The sequence below is a fragment of the Scyliorhinus torazame genome, chromosome 3 (genome assembly GCF_047496885.1).
Source record: "Scyliorhinus torazame isolate Kashiwa2021f chromosome 3, sScyTor2.1, whole genome shotgun sequence".
Lineage (NCBI taxonomy): Eukaryota > Metazoa > Chordata > Chondrichthyes > Carcharhiniformes > Scyliorhinidae > Scyliorhinus > Scyliorhinus torazame.
Genome location: NC_092709.1, coordinates 208,818,814 through 208,837,300, shown reverse-complemented (window position 1 = coordinate 208,837,300; position 18,487 = coordinate 208,818,814). Strand labels below are relative to the sequence as shown.

Genomic DNA, 18,487 nt, shown 5'->3' with positions numbered 1-18,487 from the left:
AGTTTTCCTGTTTCTCTCTTTCAGGTTTCTTAAAGAATGAAGTTAAACCTGCAATTTTCCAATCTAAATGGTTATTCCTAAATCAAGAAACTGTTATAAGATTATAGCTAAAGTACCTTTCCTATTTCATTTCGAACCCTGGGGTGGAAACAGTCAAATCCTGTGGGTTTGTCAGTCACTCTTGTCAAGATTTTTTCTGATTCTATTTTCTTGCTTATCTTAACTTTAGTGAGTTTCAGGATTTGAATCGCTGTTTGTTTCCTTGCAAATTCAAGTATATTATCCCATTGCTCTACTGACATAAAATAATTAGTTAACAGCCTGCACTTTGACCAGTGGTAATGTCATGGACAGTCTGTATGTGCTGTCTCACAGCCCACATTCGGTATGTTTTGGATGGAAAAGAGATGTGTCTTTTCTCAAAAACAAAATACTGTGGATGCTGTAAACTTGAAATAAAACCAGAAAATGCTGGAAGATCTCAACAGGCCTGGCAACATCCAGAGAGGGTGATACAGAGGTAACGTTTCAAGTCCGTATGACTCTGCTTCAGCTCTGGAGAAGAGTCACAGGACTCTACACATTGGGTGCGAGTTAATGGCCTTGTTGCACCCAGCTTTGTGTCGGGATGAGGCCGGTGAATCTCGCAAGAGGCCTCTGGGGAGATTTACGATGCTTGAAATGCCTTGCCAGATTTAACAGAGTCTCGCAAGACTTCGCAATCTGGATCTCGCTCTCGCTGGGCGAGATCCCAATCAGCATAATTAAATGAGCTATTAGGAGGGCAGCACTTGGCCCTGTAGTTAGTGCTGCTGACTCATGGCGCCGAGGTCCCAGGTTCGATCCGGCTCTGGGTCACTGTCTGTGTGGAGTTTGCACATTCTCCCCGTGTTTGTGTGGGTTTCGCCCCCACAACCCAAAAATGTCCAGGGTAGGTGGATTGGCCACGCTAAATTGCCCCTTAATTGGAAAAATGAATTGGGTATTCTAAATTTATTTATTATTTTAAAATGAGCTATTAGGGTCATTTAAGTATGCGGTCGCAGGATTATCCCAGAGTCAGGGACCTAACGGCCATGCCTGGGAGACCGCGCAAGGGTGCAGTTTAATACTGGTTTAATACGAAGTGGACCAGTCGGAATGGCACCTTTATGGTCTCCCAGGCCATTAGAGAGCCCCGGGTGGATAGGGACAGGGCACAGTGCCAACCTGAACTCCATCTGGCACCCAGGCACCTTGGCATTGTCACCCTGGCACCCTAGCAGTGTCACCTGGGCACCGTGGAAGTGCCAGACTTGTATCACTGCCAGGCTGTCAGGGGCACAGCCAGAGCATCAGTATTCACCAAAGAGAAGGAATTGGGAGATGTTGAGTCTGGAGAAGGGGGTGTAGATAGCCTGGGTCACATTGTGATCCAAAAAGACGAGGTGTTGGGTGTCTTAAAAAATATTAAGGTAGATAAGTCCCCAGGGCCTGATGGGATCTACCCCAGAATACTGAAGGAGGCTGGAGAGGAAATTGCTGAGGCCTTGACAGAAATATTTGGATCCTCGCTGTCTTCAGGGGATGTCCCGGAGGACTGGAGAATAGCCAATGTTGTTCCTCTGTTTAAGAAGGGTAGCAAGGATAATCCCGGGAACTACAGGCCGGTGAGCCTTACTTCAGTGGTAGGGAAATTACTGGAGAGAATTCTTCGAGACAGGATCTACTCCCATTTGGAAGCAAATGGATGTATTAGTGAGAGGCAGCACGGTTTTGTGAAGGGGAGGTCATGTCTCTCTAACTTGATAGAGTTTTTCGAGGAGGTCACTAAGATGATTGATGCAGGTAGGGCAGTAGATGTTGTCTATATGGACTTCAGTAAGGCCTTTGACAAGGATCCCTCATGGTAGACTAGTACAAAAGGTGAAGTCACACGGGATCAGGGGTGAGCTGGCAAGGTGGATACAGAACTGGCTAGGTCATAGAAGGCAGAGAGTAGCAATGGAAGGATGCTTTTCTAATTGGAGGGCTGTGACCAGTGGTGTTCCGCAGGGATCAGTGCTGGGACCTTTGCTCTTTGTAGTATATATAAATGATTTGGAGGAAAATGTAACTGGTCTGATTAGTAAGTTTGCAGACGACACAAAGGTTGGTGGAATTGCGGATAGCGATGAGGACTGTCTGAGGATACAGCAGGATTTAGATTATCTGGAGACTTGGGCGGAGAGATGGCAGATGGAGTTTAATCCGGACAAATGTGAGGTAATGCATTTTGGAAGGGCTAATGCAGGTAGGGAATATACAGTGAATGGTAGAACCCTCAAGAGTATTGAAAGTCAAAGAGATCTAGGAGTACAGGTCCACAGGTCATTGAAAGGGGCAACACAGGTGGAGAAGGTAGTCAAGAAGGCATACGGCATGCTTGCCTTCATTGGCCGGGGCATTGAGTATAAGAATTGGCAAGTCATGTTGCAGCTGTATAGAACCTTAGTTAGGCCACACTTGGAGTATAGTGTTCAATTCTGGTCGCCACACTACCAGAAGGATGTGGAGGCTTTAGAGAGGGTGCAGAAGAGATTTACCAGAATGTTGCCTGGTATGGAGGGCATAAGCTATGAGGAGCGATTGAATAAACTCGGTTTGTTCTCACTGGAACGAAGGAGGTTGAGGGGCGACCTGATAGAGGTATACAAAATTATGAGGGGCATAGACAGAGTGGATAGTCAGAGGCTTTTCCCCAGGGTAGAGGGGTCAATTACTAGGGGGCATAGGTTTAAGGTGAGAGGGGCAAGGTTTAGAGTAGATGTACGAGGCAAGTTTTTTACGCAGAGGGTAGTGGGTGCCTGGAACTCACTACCGGAGGAGGTAGTGGAAGCAGGGACGATAGGGACATTTAAGGGGCATCTTGACAAATATATGAATAGGATGGGAATAGAAGGATACGGACCCAGGAAGTGTAGAAGATTGTAGTTTAGTCGGGCAGTATGGTCGGCACGGGCTTGGAGGGCCGAAGGGCCTGTTCCTGTGCTGTACATTTCTTTGTTCTTTGTTTGTTCTTTGTTTATGCCTGGGTCCCCGGTTGCCAGTTTGGCGCAGTTAGGGATCTGTGGGGGGCATTATCAGGTGGAGGGGAGGTTTAAGGGGTGTTCCTGGTTTTGGAGAAGAGGGGGGGTCAGAAATGGGGGGAGGAGATCAGGGCAGCCAGACAAAATGGCACCCCAATCTGCAAGTAGATTTTCTGCTGGCAAAATTCAGCTCGCCAGCAGGAAATGAACAGCCTTTGCGGAGAGAAGCCAAAGGAAATGGCAAAATGAGGTTAAATAGTGAGATGTTTCCGGGCACTGCAGCCGCTGAGAAACACTACGCTAAATGCACCCAAAGCCAGAGAAAAATCTTTGCCGATTTAATCGCCCCTGTTCCACGGATGCTGCCTGACCTGCTGGGTTTTTAAGATTTTCTGTTTTTATGTGCCTTTTCTTGTCCTGTTAGAATATGTATCCCAATTAAATAATTAAGCGGCAAGCTTCTTGTGAGTTTTAAAATACAGAAGGTTATTTATCAAAACACACTTACCCTGAAGTAAACATAGGGGCACACTCATTCTCACACATGCACTCTCACACACAAACATTACTGCAGATATAAAGGACAAGCACTTTTACAGATTATACTTATCTTAGTCTCTGATTGATGATCTCCTGTTTCCCACTTAAGAGGTTTGGCACCTTAGGTGGTTTTGGTGCTTTCAAGTCGAAGTGAATGTTTTGAGAATGGAACAGTTCATAGCAAGTTGTGCGATGTCTTGTAGTCATATTTCTAGGAGGTGGGCTGTCAGGTAAACATTAAACTAGAATAGGTTACACGCTCTGGCTGCCTGGTTTCTCTATTTCTTTCCAGGTCTGGTTTACAGACTATCTGAACCGATAGTTCAATAGTTTTGGCGGTAGTAACTGCAAAAAGCTCCTAGCTGATCTTTTACACGTACAATGAACCGCTGGAGTCCATGTGGTGTAGGTAAACACACGAAGTGCAGTTAGAAGGGGAGTTCCAAGATTTTGACCAAGGGAGATTGAAGGAAAGGTGATACAGTTTCAAGTCAGTGTGGTGTGTGGATTGAAGGAAAATTGACAGATGGTAGCGTTACCATCGATCTGCTGCCTGTGTCCTTCCAGATTGTAGAGGTTGTGGGTTTGGATGGTGCTATCAAAGGAGCCTTGCTGAGTTGTTTTACTGCATCTTGTAGATGCGACACTCTACTGCCACTGTTCATCAGTGGTGAAGGGAGTGAATGTTGAACGTGGTGGATAGAGTACCGAATAAGTGGCTACTTTGTACTGGATGGTGTTAAGTTTCTTGAGTGTGGCTGGGAGATGCACTCATCCAGACAAGTGCAGAGTATGCCATCACACTTCTGACTTGAGCCTTGTAGAAGGATAGACATGATTTGGAGAGTTAGGAGGTGAGTTACTTTCCACAGAATTTCCTGTCTCTGACCTGGGGCGGGATTCTCCGACACCCCGCCGGGTCGGAGAATCGCCGGGGGGGCGGTGTGAATCCTGCTCCCGCCGGCTGCTGAATTCTCCGGCGTCGGAGGATTGGCGGGGCGGGAATCGCGCCGCGCCCGTCGGCGTCCGCTGACAGCAGCCCCCCGACGGTTCTCCGGCCCGCAATGGGCCGAAGTCCTGCCCGTTCTATGCAGGTCTCCCCAGCGTAAGTTGGAATCGGTCCCTTACCGGCGGGACCTGGCGGCGCGGGCGGGCTCCGGGGTCCTCGGGGGGGCACGAGGCGATCTGACCCCGGGGGGGGTGCCCCCACAGTGGCCTGGCTCATGATCGGGGCCCACCGATCCGCTGGCGGGCCTGTGCCGTGGGGGCACTCTATTCCTAACTGCCGGCCGTGTAAGCCTCCGCGATGGCCAGCGCGAAGGCGAACCCCCCTCCGCGCATGCGCGGGGATGACGTCAGCAGCCGCTGATGCTCCAGCACATGCGCGGACCCGCGCCGGGCGGCAGAGTCCCTTCGGCCCCGGCTGGCGCGGCCCCAAAGGTCTTCCGCGCCGGCCGGCGGGGCTCAAACCACTCCGGCGCCGGCCTAGCCCCTGAAGGTGCGTTCGATTCCCCAGCTTTGGGGCGGACCGACGCCAGAGTGGTTCATGCCACTCCATCCCGCCGGGACCCCCTGCCCCGCCGGGTTCGACAGAATCCCACCCCTGATCTTTTAACCACAATATGGCTGATACAGTTCAAATTCATGACAATGGTACCCCCTCTAGGTACCCCCAGGATGTTAACAGTAGGGTTTCAGAGTTGGTAATACCATTAAATGTCAAGGGCTGATGGTTAGATTTTCTCTTGTTGAAGATGGTCATTGCCTGGAAATTTTGTGATGTAATTATTACTTCCCACTGATCAGCTCAAGCCTGAATGTTAACAGTTCTTCTTGCTTTGATATTCAAAAATGGAGGTAGAGAGAAGGCAGGGAATTATAGACCAGTAAGCCAAACATCGGTAGTGGAGAAAATGCTTGAATTCATTATCAAGGACTATATAGCAGAACATTTAGAAAGCAGTGGCAGGATCATTCAGAGTCAGCATAGATGTAGGGAAGATGTTACCAATGATGGATGTGTCCAGAACAAGGGGCGGGATTCTCCGCAATCGCTGCGATGTCCGCCGACCGGCGCCAAAAACGGCGCGAATCACTCCGGCATCGCGCCGCCCCAAAGGTGCGGAATCCTCCGCATCTTGAGGGGCCGAGCCCTCACCTTCAGGGGCTAGGCCTGCGCCGGACTGATTTCCGCCCCGCCAGCTGGCGGGAAAGGCCTTTGGTGCCCCACCAGCTGGCGCGAAACTGACTTTGCCATGCGGCGCATGCGCGGGAGTGTCAGCGGCCGCTCAGTGCATCCCCGCGCATGCGCAGTGGAGGGGGTCTCTTCCGCCTCCGCCATAGTGGAGACCATGGCGAAGGCGGAAGGAAAAGAGTGCCCCCACGGCACAGGTCAGGCCACCGTGGGGGCCCCTCGCCCGCCCCCCCCCCCAGGACCCCGGAGCCCGCCCGCGCCGCCTTGTCCCGCCGGTAAGAGAGGTGGTTTGATTCTCGCCGGCGGGACAGGCATTCCAGCAGCGGGACTTCGGCCCATCGCGGGCCGGAGAATCGCCGGGGGGGACACGCCAACCGGCGCGGCGCGATTCTCACCCCCGCCAAATATCCGGTGCCGGAGAATTCGGCAACCGGCAGGGGCGGGATTCACGCCAGCCCCTGGCGATTCTCCGACCCGGCGGGGGGTCGGAGAATCCCACCCCATGGGTCACAGCCTGAGGATTCAGGGTAAACCATTTCGGACAGTGATAAGGAGACACTTCTTCACACAAAGAGTGGTGAGCCTGTGGAATTCATTACCACAGGAAGTAGTTGATGCTAAAACTTTGAATATATTCAAGAGGCGGCTGGATATAGCACTTGAGGAGAATGAGATCAAAGTCTATGGGGGAAAGCAGGATTAGGCTATTGAGTTGGATGATCAGCCATGATCGTGATGAATGGCGGAGCAGGCTCGAAGGGCCAAAAGGCCTCCTCCTGCTCCTATCTTTTATGTATCTATGTATCTATGAGAACAGATGGAGGATTTTCGGGGTGGCACGGGGCAGGGATACGAAGGTTGGGAGACCAGTTTGTGGACGGGAAGTTCGCGAGCCTGGGTGAGCTGGAGGAGAAGTATGGGCTCCCCCCCCCCCCCGGGGAACACCTTCAGGTACTTACATGCAAGGGCGTTTGCCAGGCGGCAGGTGGTGGAATTCCCACGGCTGCTGCCACGCACAGTACAGGACAGGGTGCTCTCGGGGGGGGGTGATTGGGAGTGGGGAAGATCTCAGAAACTTACCAGGTGATGCAGGAGGAGGAAGAGGCCTCGGTGGTGGAGGTGAAAGGTAAGTGGGAGGAGGAGTTGGGAGAGGAGATCGAGGAAGGGACGTGGGCAAATGCCCTAGGGAGGGTGAACTCTTCATCTTCGTACGCGAGGCTCAGCCTCATACAGTTTAATGTGCTGAACAGGGCACACATGACCGGGACAAGGATGAGCCGGTTCTTTGAGGGTGAGGACAGGTGTGTTAGGTGCTTAGGGAGCTCAGCAAACCACACCCATATGTTCTGGGCATGCCCAGCGCTGGAGGAATTTTGGAAGGGTGTAGCGAGGACGGTGTCGAGGGTGGTAGGATCCAGGGTCAAACCGGGCTGGGGGCCCGCAATATTTGGGGTGGCAGAGGAGCCGGGAGTGCAGGAGGCGGAAGAGGCCAGTATTCTGGCCTTTTCGGCCCTGGTAGCCCGGCGGAGGATTCTTCTTCAGTGGAAGGGCCCGAGGCCCCCAAGCGTAGAATCCTGGATCAACGATATGGCCGGGTTTATTAAGTTGGAGATGGTGAAATTCGCCTTGAGAGGGTCGGTACAAGGGTTCTTCAGGCGGTGGCAACCGTTCTTAGACTTCCTGGCAGAATGGTAGACATTGGTCAATGGCAGCAGCAACTCGGGGGGGTTACTTTATTTATGTTTAATTACACTGGGGGATCTGAGGGGGTGTATATATTTGCTATGTTGGCTCTGTGTTAAGTTGGGGTGTTAATTTATTATTTTTGTACGGTGGGAGGGGGATATGGAGGGTTGTTTTTTGACTGTGTTTTGTATTTAACCCTGTTGGGTTCCTTTTTCATTTTGTTATTGATATTGTGTGAAAACCTTGATTAAAATTATTTATTTTTTAAAAAAATGTTTTAAAGAATATTATCAGGACCCATAGCCTTTGCAGCATCAAGTGCCTTCAGCCATTTCTTGATGTCACGTGGAGCGAATGGAATTGGGTGAAGACTGGCATCCGTGATGTTGGGGACTTCCGAAGAAGACTAAGATGGATCAGCCACTCGGCACTTTTAGCTGAAAATGGTTACAAATGCTTCAGCCTTGTCTTTCTCATTGATGTTCTGGGCTCCCCATCATTGAGGATGGGGATATTTGTGGACCTTCCTCCTCCAGTTAGTTGTTTAATTGTCCACCACCATTCATGACTGGAAGTGATAGAGCTCAGATCTGATCCGTTGGTTTGGGGATCACTTATCTGTCTATCGCATGCTGCTTCCACTGTTTGCCGCACAAGTAGTCCTATGTTGTAGCTTCCCCAAGTTGACATCGTATTTTTAGGTATGTCTGGTGCTGCTAGTGGCAAGGTCTCCTGCACTCTTCATTGAACCAGGGTTGATCTCCCTGGCTTGATGGTAATTGTAGTGTGGGGGATATGCTGGACCATGAGATCACAATTGTGGTTGAGTACAGTTCTGCTGCTAACAGGGGCCTACAGCCCCTCATGGATGCCCAGACTTGAGTTGCTGGATATGTTCGAAATCTATCCCATTTAGCGTGGTGGTAGTGCCGCACAACACGATTTGGTCATCCTCAATGGACCTTTGACTCTACAAGGACAGTACAGTGATCACTCTTACAGGTACTGTCATGGACAGATGCATCTGTTGCAGAGAGTTGGTGGAGATGGGGTCAAGTAGTTTTTTTCCCTCTTGTTGGTTCCCTCACCATCTGCCACTGAACCAATATAGCAGACTCGGCCAGCTTGGTCAGTAGTGGTACTATCGAGCCACCATTGGTGATGGACATTGAAGTTTCCCACCCAGCGTACATTCTGTGCCCTTTCTACCCTCAGTGCTTCCTCCAAGTGGTGTTCAACATGGAGCAGCACAGATTCATCAGCTGAGGGGTTGGTTGTAACCAGCAGGAGGTTTTCTTACCCATGTTTAATATAATGCCATGAGACATCATGTGGTCATGAGCCAATGTTGAGGACCCCCAGGGCAACTCCCTCCCCATTCAGTGCCATTATGTCGTCACCTCTGATGGGTCTGTCCTTTCAGTGGGACAGCTCAGTATGATAGTGATGGTGGTGTCTGGAGCATTGTCTGTATGATTCGGTGAGTACAACTGTGTTAGGCTATTGCTTGATTAGTCTGTGGGACAGCTCTCCCACTTTTGGCACAAGTCCCCAGATGTTAGTGAGGAGAACCTTTCAGGGTCAACAGGCTTGGAAGTCGTTTCCGGCATCTATGTCGATGCTGGATGGTCTGTCCATAGGAATAAATGACTTAGGGGCAAGAGTAGGCTATTTGGCCCTTCAAGCTGGCTCCACCATTCAACAACATCATGGCTGATCTGGCTGTGGTTCCAATTCCACTTTCCTGTCTGCCAACCCCCCAATGATGTCCATATTGTCTATCGAAACTGTGTCTAAATCTGCCTTGAATAAATGCAGTGACCCAACCACCAGTGCCTAATCTTTTCTCTTTTCACCATGGATGTCCAAATTCTCTACGCCCCATCCCCCACAGGATGGTATAGCGCATCTCTGCTTCTTCCTTGAATGGAGATCTAACTGACCCGAGGAGGTTGTGGTAGTGATAATGGTCTGGTAATCCAGAAACCCAGGCTAATGATCTGGGGACACAGATTCAAATCACACCATGGCATCTGGTAGAATTAAAATTCAATGAATAAAATCTGGGGCAGGATTTTCTGGCCCTTCTCGGCAAAGGCATCCTCCGGCCCCACTGATGGCGGATGGTGGACCCCCCCCCCCCGCCCCCTGCAGTGGTGGGAAAGGTGAGGCACGCAAAACGCCATAGACATCGGCGGGACTGGAAGATCCTGCTGGCAGCCAATGTGTGCTGCCTCCACTACTGGAAAACATGTCGTGGGGGGAATGGAAAATCCTGCCCCTGGAACTGAAAGCTCATCTCAGTAATGGGGATCATGAAACCATTATCAGTTGATGTAAAAATCCATCTAGTTCGCTGATGTTATTCAGGGGAGGAAATCTGCCATCAGTACCTGGTCTGGTCATCATACGACTCCAGATCCATTTTCTGTTTTATTATATAATTTATATCATGGGGTTTGATGTCTGCTGTGCTTTTGGGATGGGTGAGATTTTTTTACGGAGAACAGCAGGTGTAGTTGAGGGGAACTATGTGGATGAAAGAATATACTGGAGTTTGATTTAATTGCTTTGGGAGGTCAGAGAGTATTTATGTGGAGTTTCCCATAAGAGTTGAAATAGAGTGACTGATTGTCTGTGGAAGCTATCAGCCTGATTAGCCATTGCTGATCCCTTGATTCATGCTCTTATATTCGAAGAGCATCTTCAATTTTAATTTTGTGTCAAATTTAGTAACATTACATTACTCGCCAAGCATAAAACATTAAATTGCAACCCCTTTAAACAGGCTGGAACGCCATACTTCCCATTTTTACAGCACATGTGTGCATAGTCAATTGAGTAGCTTGCAATAATCCCCAGAAAAGAGGCTTTTGCCGTCTACTCAGACAAACTGAAACAGATGATGGTAACACAAGATATCTCAACAGGGACAATGAGTTATGATAGCTCTTTTATAAGTCTGAGAGAACCTTAATTCATGGGAGCCAAAGCCACGTATGAGTTATGCTCTTTCACACACTTGAAATAATGTCTGGAATTCACGATCACTAGCAAATTACTCATTTAAAAAAATAATATTGACATGTGTATATATGTCTGCACTTCTTCTGGTAGAATTATAAACTTGTTGTTAATTCTGGAATGCAAGACACTGCTGCCAAATTGTAATTGCTTTTTTCACCCCTTGGGATCTTCACATACGTGAACCATCGATTATATGGCAAGTGGAATCGCTAGTTGCACCTCCAGAATAAATGGACACCTTCTAATTTAACTAGGCTGACTCATGCAGTTGGAACAGATATGAACAATTCTCCAATTCTATCCCTCGATATTCATAGAAAGGTTTATCTTGGCTACATCACCAGCCGCTACATACGTAACCAAACTTAAAGTAAAGAATCACAATGAGTTGCTATGGCATCCTAACCAAGTGCAGCGTAGAAGTAACAACGTATGACACTCTTCCACATCTTTACTAACTCAATCTCTCAAATTAAAACAGGGCTCTGCAAAATGGGAAAGCTTTTGACTTCTATTTCCCTCCAGCATTCTGAGGTATGGCAGTTCTCAGAATCTGTTTGTAAAAGTAAAAAATTTGGATAGCCGTTTTTAAAGGGCTGGCAGAAACATAATGGAGCGAATGGCCTGCTTCAGCATTGTATAATTCTATGATTCTAGGTCTGCAAGTTGTAATTGCACGATCTGTTTCCTCAGGAAATGAGGGAAGATCGAGATCGGGCCAGGCTGGATTCCATGGTGCTGCTCATTATGAAATTGGACCAACTTGACCAAGACATTGAAAATGCCCTCAGTGCAAACTCATCTCCATCCAGTACTCCAACTGTTCAGAGAAGACACATTCCTGTGAGCACATTTACTTACAATCACATTCTTTTTTGTATGCTTTGTTTACTAATACTGAATATTGTACAAATCTTTATTAAGACTGATATAGGAAAGACAGATTTGGGGAATAGTCTAATTTCAAGCCAATAGCCAAGAAGAGAAATTTTAAATAAAACTTAATTTTATTGAAATTGATTGAGAAAGGTAAGGGCAGAAGATAGTCTCCCATATTCTGACATTGTAATTAAAAGTAGGAGGCCCCTTCAGACTTTAATTGATGGTTATAGCTGAACAGCTTCAAAATAGCACCAAATTAATATCCTCTTGTAAAATTTATCAAAGAAGCAAGGTGCTCCACAGGCATGAGGAAAGTAAAGCTGCAACACCTGAAAGGCAGCATAAGAAGAGACCTATGACTATGTAAACTGGTCTTGTGGTCACCCTTCTCCCCAAACTGAAAGAACGAGGGGCGGGATGGCATTGTGGTATTGTCTTTGGACGAGTAATCCAGAGACCCAGGTAAAAGTAGGACAAATCCAACCCAGCCAATTACATCCCCATCAATAACTTACTCACTAGCGCTCAGTTTGGGTTCCGCTAGGGTTACTCAGCTCCTGACCTCATTAGAGTCCAGGTTCTAAATGAAAAAAAGAGCTGAACTCCAGAGGTGAGTTGAGAGTGACCGAGCGCGACATCGAGGAGCCCTAGCAAAACTGAAATTTGGAGAAACTCTCCACTGGTTGCAGTCATACCTGGCACAAGGAAGATGGTTGTGGTTGTTGGAGGTCAGCTCCAGGACATCACTGCAGGAGTTCCCCAGAGGAGCATCCTAGTTCTCAGCTGCTTCATCAATGTCCTTCCTTCCACCATCAGGTCAGAAGTGGGGATGAATGCACAATATCAAGGCTTGAGTTGACAAGTGGCAAGTAACATTCATGGCACAAATGTCAGGCAATGACTAGCTCCAATAAGAGACAATGTAACCTTTGACATTCAATGGTATTACCATCACTGAAACCCCCATTATCAACATCCTGGGGTGACAATCAATCAGAAACTCAATTGGGTTAGCCATATAAATACTGTGGTGACAAGAGCAGGTCAGAAGCTAGGATACTCTGGTGAGTAACTCACTTCCTGGCCCCCAAACCCTGTCCACCATCTACAAGACACAAATAAGGAGTGTGATGGAACACTTTTCCCTTGCCTGGACAATAATCAAGAAGCTTGACACCATCCAGGACAAAGGAGCCCGCTTGCTTTGCATCCCTTCCACAAACATTCACTCCCTCCACCAGCACACACGGTGGCAGCGGTGTGTACAAACTGCAAGATACACTCACCAAGGCTCCTTAGACAGCTCCTTCCAAACCCATAAATAAGTAAATAATCTTTAGTGTCACAAGTAGGCTTACATCACAATGAAGTTACTATGAAAAGCCCCCAGTCGCCATATTCCGGCGCCTGATCGGGTACACAGAGGGAGAATTCAGAATGTCTAAATTACCTAACAGCACGTCTTTCGGGACTTGTGGGGGGAAAGCTGAGCACCCAGAGGAAACCCACACAGTCACGGGGAGAACGTGCCGACTCCGCACAGACAGTGACCCAGCCGGGAATCGAACCCGGGACCCTGGCGCTGTGAAGCCACCGTGCTACCGTGCCGCCCATGCCCATGACCACTGCAATCCATGAGGGTAAGGGCAGAAGGCACATTGTAGCACTACCACCAAATTCCCCTCCAAATTACCATCCTGACTTCATAGAATCGTGGATTCATAGAGTTTACAGTGCAGAAGGAGGCCATTCGGCCCATCGAATCTGCATGGGCCCTGAAAGAGCACTCTACTTAAGCCCACGCCTCCACCTTATCCCTGTAAACCAGTAGCACGGCAGCACAGTGGTTAGCACAGTTGCTTCACAGCTCCAGGATCCCAGGTTCGATTCCCGGCTTGGGCCACTGTCTGTGCGGAGTCTGCACGTTCTTCCCGTGTCTGCATGGGTTTCCTCCGGGTGCTCCAGTTTCCTCCCACAGTCCAAGGATGTTCGGGTTAGGTGAGTTGGCCATGATAAATTGCCCTTAGTGTCCAAAAAGGTTTGCTTGGATTACTGGGGTACGGGGATCGGGTGGAGGTGTGGGCTTAAGTGAGGTGCTCTTTCCAAGGGCTGGTGCAGACTCGATGGGCCGGATGGCCTCCTTCTGCACTGTAAATTCTATGATTCTATGATTCTAACCTGAACTAACCTTTTGGACACTAAGGGGCAATTTAGCATGGCCAATCCACCTAACCTGCACATCTTTGGACTGTGGGAGGAAACTGGAGCACCCGGAGGAATCTCACGCAGACACAGGGAGAAAGTGCAAACTCCACGCAATCACCCAAGGCCGGAATTGAACCCAGGACTCTGGAGCTCTGTGAGGCAGCAATGCAAACCACTGTGCCATCGTGCCGTCCCAATTGCCTTTATATCGCCTTTGCTTCGCTGTCAATGGGTCAAAGTTCTGGCACTCCCTACCTCCTGGTGTACATACACCACATGAACTGCAGCAGTTCAAGAAGACAGCTCACCATCACCTTATCAAAGGCAATTAGGGATGCACAATGATTTCTGGCCGAGACAGCGATACCCACATCCCTTAAATAAATAAGAAAAAATTGGCACATAGTGGGGCAAGGGGAAACTTTCAGAATGTTGTTAAGTAAATCATTTGAATTTTATTTTCAGAGATTGGAAGGGAAACATACAATGTTATAATGTTGTAATTCTTCAAAATAACATTTAATCTTTAATAGCCTCAAAATGACACTGTGCAGTTTTATTGTACAAAGTCTTGGAGGCAAATTCAGCATGTTTGCACTTCCAGATCTAAATCTCACCAGATGGCAACACAGAGCAGTGAATCAGAGCTACAGAATTAGCCCTCTCTTCACGTTGTGTTACTGTTCGGTGATGCTCTGCTCAAAAAAGCACAGACTTGGTAAAAGTGCTCTTTAGTACCTTTTATTAAACTATTTTGTCTGTTGTTTTAATGGAAATATTAATCTATCTAAAACAAGTAGGTTAAGATCAAATTAAGGTAATGGAGAAAGAAATTTGATGTGAGTGCATTACATTTTCAGGCGATAATATCACTGTAATTTTGATGGCATTATGCTTTAAGTTGCAAGCTTATGTTCTGATAAAGATCATAACTCTTGCACATAAAAAGATTTCTGACAAAGGGCATTTTGTGGAGATTATTTGTTCTAAATTACCATACTATGTATGTTACTTTGAAGTAAAACAGCACAGACATTTTCTTCAAAAGGGATTGGTCTCATTTTCTGAGCATTAAATAATCCCAGTGGACTGTGTGTCAGTTTTTAAAGGTAGCATTTTAACCGTGTTCCGAAAAGTAGAACTGTAACATGACTTCAGTGTTGAACTTACATGCTGGTGAGAGATGATGTCACTGCAGATAGATTGTTTACAGATGTTGACATAAACCTTGCAATGTCTCCTGGGAAAGGAAATGGGAGTGAATGTAGCATTTAAAGCACATGTGGTATCATTATGAAAATATGCTGGAACATTCAACCCATGATCAGGTTTTACACAGTCCCACAGTTTATATATATATTTTCCCACTAAATTCTTAATCCCTCAAGTATTTTTGCTACACAGTGCATTGAGTGCAGTGATATTACTTCATGACTGTACCATATTACTGCTGCTCAATGGAAATATGCTTACTGCTGCTGGCTTCAAGTTGTTTTCTCTTAAAATTCTCTAACTTTACAAGACACAATTCATCACATGCTTTCCCTATTAAATGGGTTCTTGATCCCATAGACACCAATGCAGAAAGCACAACTTAAGCATTCTACTGTAGAGTGGAGTCTGAAATGCCTGAAGAATTGAAATTACATGGATGTTAATTCCAGGTAAAAAGGCTTTCTGAGTACAATGGACAGAATATTCCCACAAAATGACTAGGGTCTGGTTCTGACTGAAAGTCGGTGGCCAGAATTCTCCATTTCAGAGACTAAGGGCGCGATTCTCCGGCCTTGTTACGCTCTCACTCAAGTGAAACGCGGCTGGTGAATAGAGGGAGAGGCCGAAAACGAGAACCGGGCCAGGGGCCAAATAGTTGCCGATGCAACCGGCCCATTCCCGTAGGCAAAATCGGGATTTCGCCGTAGAGTGGCGAGAAACCAATTATCACCACTTAAGCCCCATTTCCATACAATTAATGAGAGTCACCCCATATCAAACGGCCTCCCGTCATCCATCGGCCTCCCCAGCAAGTGGTCACATTGGCGCCGATTAGTATTCCTTTTGAAAAATGTGAACCTGGCGGAAGAGCTTCTGTGGGAAGCCAAGGAGATGAGTAGCCATCTTTGCTCACAGGCAAAGAGCCCAGGGGCACACGGTTTGCCACCCAAGTGCTCGGCGGGGGGTAGGGGACCCTCAACTTTGGCTGGGGGGAGACAGACCCGGCTGAGGTGGGCCGCCATGGGAGGGGGTTGCTGGAGGGGCAACCGGGAGGCACCCAATCGCAGCACCACCATGACAACACCTGGATCATGTTTACCCGTTCTGGGGCAACCATTGTTCTTGTCCATCTGGCCCACCGACTACCCACAACCCCCACCAACTGCTGAGGTCTCTATCTGTGAGGCTGAAGGCTATTGATAATAGGAAATTGGCAATCGTGATTAGGTGGCACCTCACATAACCCACGTGAATTCCTGTGGGCGGGCGGGCCATGTAGCATGTGGCAGTCATTGCCTAGCATCTCAATCAGACCGTGATGCATGGACATTCTGCCTGAAAACTGCGGGAGACAACACCACACACGTAGTAGCAAACATCCGAACACCTAGGGGATGTGAGACGGGTCCGGAGACGTTTCCACAGCCAGAGAGTTGCCAAGGGGAGGGGACCAGCACCAGGTCCCGGTGACGTCGTGAGCAGGCATCTGGGGTAAAGGGTCAGGGGCTCGTTGTAGCCAGGAGTGCATGGGCAGGGCATTCTGTGTGGGGGGAGGGGGCAGCGTGGGGGGAGGGGGCAGGGATCAATGTGGGATTGGAGGTCCCGGGATGGGAGCCACCGCTCTTTGTCAGTCTAACACCCTCTCCCAATTCCTTACAGATATTGACTGCTAGGGCAGGGATATTGGACCCAAAACTTGCCCAAGTGGTGCTGTTGGTTGTCCGGGAGGCCAGGCGCCGGAGACGGCGGCAGCAGCAGCGTCAGCAGATGATCATGGCAGCGGCCCATGTGCCGGACCCCGCCCCATACCCTGAGGACCCGTCCACCATCAGGCCAGGGATGGACCCAGAGAGGGAGTCCCACAACGGACCAGGGTGTACAGGTGCTGCTGGTCCTTTGACCAGATGATGGACACGGCGTGCCACAGGTGGCTCCGCCTCAACAAGACGGCGGTGTGACACCTGTACCATATCCTTGCGGACTTGGCACCACGTGGAGGAGGAGGAGGACACCTCCTCCCAGTGGCTGTCAAGATCACCACAGCCCTGAACTTTTACCCCCTCGGGATCATTCCAGGGCTCAAGAGTGGACCTACGTGGTATCTCGCAGGCCACAGCCCATAGGTGCATCGAACTAGTCATGGATGCCCTACTTGCCCGGGCAGAAAACTACATCATCTTTGGCATGTCCAAAAGGTTTCTCCATCAGCGCCGGGTTGCCCCAGGTCCTGGGGGTAATAGATGCCACATATGTCACCCTGCGCTCGCCAGGTCATCTGGTGGTGCCCGATGTTAACGGAAAGGGGTGCGCCACTCCCTTAACATACAGCTCATGTGTGACCACCAGATGAAGATAATGCAAGTGTGTGCCCGCTTCCCGGGGTGTGTGCATGACAGCTATATCCTGGGGCAGAGGGTCATTCCGGGCCTCTTCAAGGAGCACACCAGGATGGGCGGCTGGCTTTGGGGGATAAGTTGTACCAGCTGAGGACCTGGCTAATGCGCCAGTATGGAGGCCGGTGGCCAAAGCGGAAACCCGGTACAACAAGGCCCATGTGGCCACCCGGGCTGTCATTGAACGGTGCATCAGACTCCTCAAGATGCGGTTCCAATACCTCAACCGCTCCAGAGGTGCACTCCAGTACACTGCCCAGAGCATTGCCCACCTTGTGGTGGTTTGCTGTGCCCTCCAGAATCTGGCATAGCAGCAGGGTGACGTGCTGGAGGTTGGGGATGAGGAACATGTGGCCACTTCTGAGTAGGAAGAGGAGAACGAGGATGATGTGGCAGTGCCGGACCAACAGGTGCTGGATGGCGAGGCCTGGGAGGAACCTAAGGACAGACTAGGGCACGGGAGGCCCTCATATTCGCTCGATTCACTTAGGACGTGGCCTGGTCCATCATCCCTCACTACCATTTCCCACCCTCCCAGTGTATGTGTCCCATCACTCCCAGAGAAGGGGGGTTGGGGAGATGCCTGGAGAAATGAGCCAAGGGTTCGGAGGTCGGTCTGCATTGTGGAAGAAAGTGACAGAGGCGTCATACTGGTTGTGCTGAAGGGTGTTTATTGTGTTTCACATTTCCAACTCTCCCGAAGGTGATGACCACCATCCACAATCCGGGTCCGGGTTGGTTCCCAGTGCCCCTAATCTCGGAGGGTGCACATAGGGCCCTGGGGTTCACCTTGGGAAGAGGGGCAGCTGGTTCGAGCCACGTCTGTCCCTGCATCATCTGGCTCTGCCAGCCCTGGCGGCTCCCCATGGTCCGCACGATCGTGTTGATGCCCTCGGTGATGCTCCTCAGTGAATGGGCCATGCTCTGCAGTGACTCGGCAATGCTCACCTGTGACTGCAATATGCCCCGCAGAGCTCAGCCATTCCCATCTGAGAGCGGGGCAGGTCCCGCAGAACATGCTCAGCATCAGGCTGGGACCCAGCTGGATCCTGGCATCCAGCAGATGCCTGACTGCTGTCTCGCCTGGGGGTTCCTGTGTCCGCCTGATGTACATCAGTACTGTGGTGCTCACCAGATTGTGCCCCTAACATTTCCCACCGAGGTGTGTGTATCTGTGCTGGTGGAGGGTGGGGATGACAGCTATTATGGTGGCATCCTCGGAGCTCTCCTCCAAGGTGGTCTCATGGGAGACTGGAAAGGGGGCCACCCAGGATGGGCCGGTGCCGTCAGCTGGAGGA

General features: G+C 49.4%; 1 protein-coding gene across 2 annotated transcripts in view; it reads left to right on the top strand.

Moving 5' to 3' along the window:
* dlc1 (DLC1 Rho GTPase activating protein) overlaps positions 1-18,487 on the top strand; it is a 732,899-nt gene that overhangs the window by 199,592 nt on the left and 514,820 nt on the right. For both annotated transcript variants that reach the window (XM_072496832.1, XM_072496831.1), the window contains exon 3: positions 11,188-11,337. In XM_072496832.1, coding sequence (XP_072352933.1) covers positions 11,188-11,337 — 150 coding nt within the window. The remainder of the gene's footprint in view (positions 1-11,187; positions 11,338-18,487) is intronic.